Source organism: Anarrhichthys ocellatus, unplaced genomic scaffold, assembly GCF_004355925.1.
Source record: "Anarrhichthys ocellatus isolate YVR2014 unplaced genomic scaffold, GSC_Weel_1.0 scaffold4, whole genome shotgun sequence".
NCBI classification, from domain to species: domain Eukaryota; kingdom Metazoa; phylum Chordata; class Actinopteri; order Perciformes; family Anarhichadidae; genus Anarrhichthys; species Anarrhichthys ocellatus.
In genome coordinates this window covers 12847383-12853700 of record NW_022280034.1, presented here as the reverse complement: position 1 = coordinate 12853700, position 6318 = coordinate 12847383, and the positions used below count along the sequence as shown (strand labels likewise).

The window sequence follows — 6318 nt, the reverse complement described above, 5'->3', positions numbered from 1 at the left end:
GGGGTGCGCTTGTTCAGAGGTCCTACCTGTGTGTGGAGGGGTGCGGTTATGGGAATTATTCCCACATTTGATGGTCAGTGCGGGATAAACGGTGTGTGTTTTGGGTGTTTTTCCCCCTTCCGTCTCCTGTGCTATCTGGGGCAACTGCATGAAGTATTCTCTCTGAAAAATATACGTCGTCTCGCGTGTTTGTTTTTGTTGCAGTCCTTTGCAGCAGCAGCGGGTCTCCGTTCTGTAACACTGGCAGTGGAGCTCTGAGGTTTGGTAATGTGCAGCAGTGGCTCGCTCTGCTTTATTTCCCCCTGCACAGTGTATGTGGACAGGAACGTGTACAGGTCTACAACGCAGCCAAGACCATAAAATAAAATAAAATAACTTAGTCAGCGTTAAGTGCATTGTCAAACTGCCTTGTAAAGCCTAACCTCAGTCATTTCCCACTTTTAAATCCCTGTTCCATGGCCGCTCAGACACACACGGGGCCTCGGATGAGGAAAAACATGACTCATTCGACAATTTGGAGAGTTTGTGCAAATCACTTGTACACAGGACCAGACTCCCCTTAGAGTGCTTTTGGGAAGATGGAGTAAGATGCTGATCCAGCCCCGCCCCCCCCCCCCAATCAGCTCTGAATAAATCATGTTATACAACTACACGCTTGGTTTTCCTCAGAGGACAGCAGTGCAGGCCCGTGCACTTTATAAACACTTTATTGGCCTGCATTGTCGTCCTCTGAGTCGACTCTAACTCAACAGAACATGTCAGACAGGAGCAGGGTGGCGACATGAGACCCTGAAGTCTTGAAAATCTTTTGCTTCCGCAGTGGCTTCAGTCACATAAAGTCACTTCATAACTGCAACTGTGGAACAACATTTTCCTTTTACAGTTCCAGTAACTCAGGCTGCACTACGTCACTGCCGTGCCTCAGTAATTCACACTTTTCATTCTTTCTCATCCTTGCCGTTGATTTTTTCATTTTTTTTCCCTCAAGATTCCAGTTTCATTTCCTTCCACCATGCAGCCGCCCCAGGGTTCATAGCTTTCAGTGTAAAGTCTGCAGTTTGCACCACTGTCCTTGTACTATATTGATCACCACTGATTGATGACAGCTCCGTGTGTGTTTGTGTGTGTGTTTACTCCCTCAGTGTGTTGAAAAGCTCAGAAGCCATGGAGTTGAGGGTGGGGAACAAGTACCGCCTTGGGAGGAAGATAGGGAGCGGATCCTTTGGAGATATTTACCTCGGTGAGAATTTGGACTGTTTGTGACCCGATATGGGTCCTTTATCTTCATTGTTGGAAAGACACGATGTGTTGTAACTACATCTCCGGCATTTCTCCCACCAGGCTCTAACATTGCTACAGGAGAGGAAGTAGCCATCAAACTGGAATGTGTGAAAACCAAACATCCACAGCTCCACATCGAGAGCAAGTTTTACAAGATGATGCAGGGTGGAGGTAAGATGTGCTTAAGGCTTTTTAATGCTTTACTAGGAGGCACTGAGAGGCAGTGAAGAGTTCAAGGGGAGCTAAGGGGTATTTAGAGGTGCTGAGGGAAATGATGATGGGAGTGCTGTTTAGGAGGCATTGCAGTGCATTTAGAGACCTTAAAGAGGGATTTCAGAACATTTAAGGGTGTTTGAGGTGCATTCAGGGACACTGAAAGGCGTCTTTGAGTGGAATTAAGGAGCATTGAAGTCAGTTCAGGGTTGTTGAGAGATATTAATGGCCATTCAGTAGTGTTGAGGTGTAGTCAGAGGTGTTAAGAGAATATACAGTATATATAGTATATGCGCTGTATATATATTGTATTGTAAATTGTTTTGTAAATGGGTGGATTATAACCATTGTCAACCCTGTTATTACGCACTGTTCTGCTTCCTAACCCTCTGATTCCCCCCCGCCGCCTTCCTCCCCACAGTGGGAATCCCGTCTATTAAGTGGTGCGGAGCGGAAGGCGACTACAATGTTATGGTAATGGAGCTGCTGGGCCCCAGTCTGGAGGACCTGTTCAACTTCTGCTCCCGCAAGTTCAGTCTGAAGACGGTCCTGCTGCTGGCCGACCAGATGGTGAGACAGCCCGACCGACCCGCAGTGTGTAAAACCTAATAGTTCATCAGGGTTGATCCTCAGATCCAGAGCCCATCGTTTCCACACGGGCCCTCAGTAATAACTCATGACTAGAAGAGCTCGCGGTTAAAGTTCATGCATGTGCACCTTTGCTTGCACATAATGCACTGAAGTCAACCTCCGGCTTGGAAGTTACGCAGATTCCAATGAAAGGATGCTATTTTAAGACCGGAGCAAAATGGATCATTTGAAAATCGGCGAATAATTCTCTGACGCTTGTTTCCTGGCCCGAGACAAAGCTCATCCCCTCACTATCTCTGACCATTCAGCTCCTCCATAAAAGTCAATGGCAATCTAGGACGCGGCAGCCCCCGCAAGACGGCCTAATCCTCGTGGCAGGGGTCAAGCCTGTGCTGTCTTTTATGAGTCTCTTTAATCCCTCATATGTCATTCTTTAGTCTGCAACTGGCACAATTGTTCTTTCCTCCCATTTTCTCTTTGAAAACGTCGACCTCTTTTCCTAATCGCTCTTTCTGCTGTCGTCGTTATAACTTCTGTCCTCTCCTCTCCTCTCCTGTCCTCTCCTGTCCTCTCCTCTCCTCTCCTTTCCTTTCCTCTCCTCTCCTTTCCTGTCCTCTCCTCTCCTGTCCTCTCCTTTCCTTTCCTGTCCTCTCCTCTCCTGTCCTCTCCTTTCCTTTCCTCTCCTCTCCTCTCCTGTCCTCTCCTCTCCTCTCCTGTCCTCTCCTTTCCTGTCCTCTCCTTTCCTTTCCTCTCCTCTCCTCTCCTCTCCTCTCCTGTCCTCTCCAGGGGCAATAACTAAGGTTTTAACTGTCTCATAACACTGAATGGCCTCTATATATCTACAGAAAGGCTGACAGGGTTATTGATCAATACCAATGGCTCAACTATTATTTCACTGGGCAATGAGACTTGTGGCCTTTAAAACTCACTTTCAGTTTTAGACCGAGCCCTCTTTAACTCTGTCAATCCCTCGTCAAATTGATAACTGACAGGACCGTAGCCCACAATTGGACATACTGACCTACTGACCGAATACTACCCTTTTCTATAGCATACCACCTCATAGGCAGCCATTGACCTCCACTTCTTTTAACATGTTATGAGAATCACTTGCAGAGATGTGAAAGGTAATCCATTACTGTAAAGATGTCATTTCTTTCCATTTTTTGGGGTCAAACTGAAGCATTATTGTTTTTTTTGTCCACCCAGCCCGGTCCATTCTCGTGAACGCGTTATCACAGGAACACCTGGAGGGAATTTATTCAAATTTGACACACATGTATCACTTGCACACAAGGTTGACTAAATATATTGATTCGAATTTGGTGGTCAAACTCACAAAACACGTTTTCTGGCCATAACGCAAGAATTTATACGCTAAATATGACAATTTCATACAAATACCTAATAGGATAAAGTGATGACATTTTGGACAGACATGGATGTAAATTGCAACAGGACTGGTTGGCAGAGGCATACAACAGAGTTCTAGTTTAAATATGTCTCTTGTGAGTCCTCCAACTTTATGAAAGGCCAGTGTTAAATTGCTGCAGTACCCCTTTAAGGCAAAGAAACGTCGATTGTGATTGATTTTGTTGCTCAAGCCAGGTTCAGGTCTCTGTAAATCCATCTTCCATCCATATTCCCCACCTCTTTGTTCCAGATCAGCAGGATTGAATACATCCACTCCAAGAACTTCATCCACAGAGACGTGAAGCCTGACAACTTCCTGATGGGGCTCGGCAAGAAGGGCAACCTGGTCTACATCATCGACTTCGGCCTGGCCAAGAAATACCGGGACGCCCGAACGCACCAGCACATCCCCTACCGTGAGAACAAGAACCTCACCGGCACCGCCCGCTACGCCTCCATCAACACCCACCTGGGCATTGGTAAGGCAGCACACAGGCAGTGCTCGGCCTACATATCTGGAGTTTATGTTTGCTCTGCTAACGCCGCTGTGGAGTGTCAGCTGAATATGTTGCGATCTGCATGTTTGTTGGTCAGAACTGGATTCTCCAAACTGCAGCCTCCTTCCGTGTCTTTTCCTCTCCTTCTTCCTTATATCTTCCACTTCTCTTTTTGTCTCCTCCTGTCCTTTTTCTTCTTCTCACTCTCCCCTCTCCGCTCCTCTCTCTCTCTCTGTTCTGTCTTCTCCTCCACAGAGCAGTCAAGGCGAGACGACCTGGAGTCTCTGGGCTACGTTCTCATGTACTTCAACCTGGGCTCTCTGCCCTGGCAGGGCCTCAAGGCTGCCACCAAGAGGCAGAAGTACGAACGCATCAGCGAGAAGAAGATGTCCACGCCCATCGAGGTGCTCTGCAAGGGATACCCATGTGAGTAAAGACAAACAGAAACCGGAGAAAAGGCCAATTTAAAGAGGACCATTGCAATGATTCGGTCTTGTCGAATCAAACTCCATATATGTGCACACATGCTCGGGCGATTAGGCTGATTCCGATTGCTCTCTTGTGCTTCCCAGCTGAGTTCTCCACTTACCTGAACATGTGTCGCTCCCTGCGGTTCGACGACAAGCCGGACTACTCCTACCTGAGGCAGCTCTTCAGGAACCTTTTCCACAGACAGGGCTTCTCCTACGACTACGTCTTTGACTGGAACATGCTGAAGTTTGTGAGTGGCTCGTCCAGAACTCAAACCCGTCCCGCTCTGGGACAGTTGCAGTTAGCAGAGCACTGTCAGCGTGGCGCTTTCGTCCAACTAGCTCAAGCTTGGAGGTTCAAAAGCCTTTTCCATTTTGGTCCTCTTCGGCACACATTCACATCCGCGCTGTTCCTCTGTGTTTCAGGGGGCCGGCAGGACCGCAGAGGATGGAGAGAGGGAGAGGAGGGAGGGAAAAGAGGGCGAGGAGCGAGCAGGAGGAGGCCAAAGAGGAGCCGGAGGTCGCGCTCTGCCGCCTGCTCCGAACCCTTCAGCGGCCAACAGAGTCAGGAACGAGGCGGATGCTGCTCCCTCGAACCCGGCCACGCGCGTGGTCCAGCAGTCAGGTCAGGGTGACGCCCGCGGTTTCGGAGATGCAACTGTAACAGAGACTGACGGCCCTCAGTTCAAACGTTTGTCTTTGTTTGCAGGGAACCGCTCCCCTCAGGCGGGGAGAGCCGAGCGAGCCGAGCGAGAGAGGAAGGTGGCCATGAGGCTTCATCGCGGGGCCCCCGCCAACGTCTCCTCCTCCGACCTCACCGCACGCCTCGACCAATCGCGCATTGCCGCATCACAGGTGGGAAGACTGTGGCATCAGTTGCTTGAGCTGAGAGTGCCCGCGTCTTATTTATTTGGTGGCGATTTATAGAGCACACAGAGCTCACAGAAGGATTCTTTTTATCTTGAACTGCATGTTGACCTTGCTGGATTCTCTGTTATTCTTGCCACTCATGTTGATGCAAATTCATAATGCATGATGCCAAATTGCAAATAGTGGAGCTAGGGAAATAACCAAACATAATCTACTCATAATTACCACCACTAATATATTGATGTGAAGAGTTGTCGTTGCTGTGCAGTTTAAGTCTGACGTGAAACAAACAGAGTAGACTAATCCGCCGAGTCAGGTTTGTGTCCCAAAACTCTCTCCATTGCTCTTTCGTTTATCAGGGATCGTGTCAGCATCCTGCAGTAATGCCAGCCATTCTAAATATCCAGACTTCCTTTCCATCACCACTCAAATAATCCCACATGCACTAGTAATCTGGTGGAGCTGTTCCAAATTCAAACAAATACAACCTCAATGACACTGCACAGTCTGCGGTGTCATGAATTAACTGTGACGCAGACAAAATAAGGACGTTTGCGTATATTTCTATGATCTTGATTAATCTTGCCGGTCCACACATTTTGTCGATTTGTGTGCTTCTGCTCCTCTGTGGGTCTACTTTGTGAGAGGAAAACTCCAGGGACACTTTTTAACAGATCACAAATATCCATATTCTGACCAAAGATCTCAACTTAAATCAAGAACTAAGAAAGCCAAAATGATTTGGGCATGAAAGAGCTCAGATCTTAAATACAGTGTATTCTTCAGGTTTCTGTCTTTTCCATTTGATCTGCTTCAAGCTTCCCATCTTTCCCTCCACACTCAGGTCAGTGTGCCGTTTGAACATCTGGCAAAGTGAGCTACTCCTGGCTGACCTGCAGGTCAGTGGCAGGTATGGACAAGTCTCTCTCTCTCACTCACACACACACACACACACACACACACACACACACACACACACACAC

General features: G+C 48.0%; 1 protein-coding gene across 2 annotated transcripts in view; it reads left to right on the top strand.

The window, feature by feature from the left end:
* Positions 1-6318, top strand: part of csnk1e (casein kinase 1, epsilon) — an 8733-nt gene that overhangs the window by 463 nt on the left and 1952 nt on the right. For both annotated transcript variants that reach the window (XM_031843776.1, XM_031843775.1), the window contains exons 2-10: positions 1143-1240; positions 1342-1452; positions 1916-2064; positions 3749-3977; positions 4251-4421; positions 4568-4716; positions 4892-5090; positions 5175-5320; positions 6180-6245. In XM_031843776.1, coding sequence (XP_031699636.1) covers positions 1165-1240; positions 1342-1452; positions 1916-2064; positions 3749-3977; positions 4251-4421; positions 4568-4716; positions 4892-5090; positions 5175-5320; positions 6180-6212 — 1263 coding nt within the window. In that variant the 5' untranslated portion in view covers positions 1143-1164 and the 3' untranslated portion in view covers positions 6213-6245. The remainder of the gene's footprint in view (positions 1-1142; positions 1241-1341; positions 1453-1915; positions 2065-3748; positions 3978-4250; positions 4422-4567; positions 4717-4891; positions 5091-5174; positions 5321-6179; positions 6246-6318) is intronic.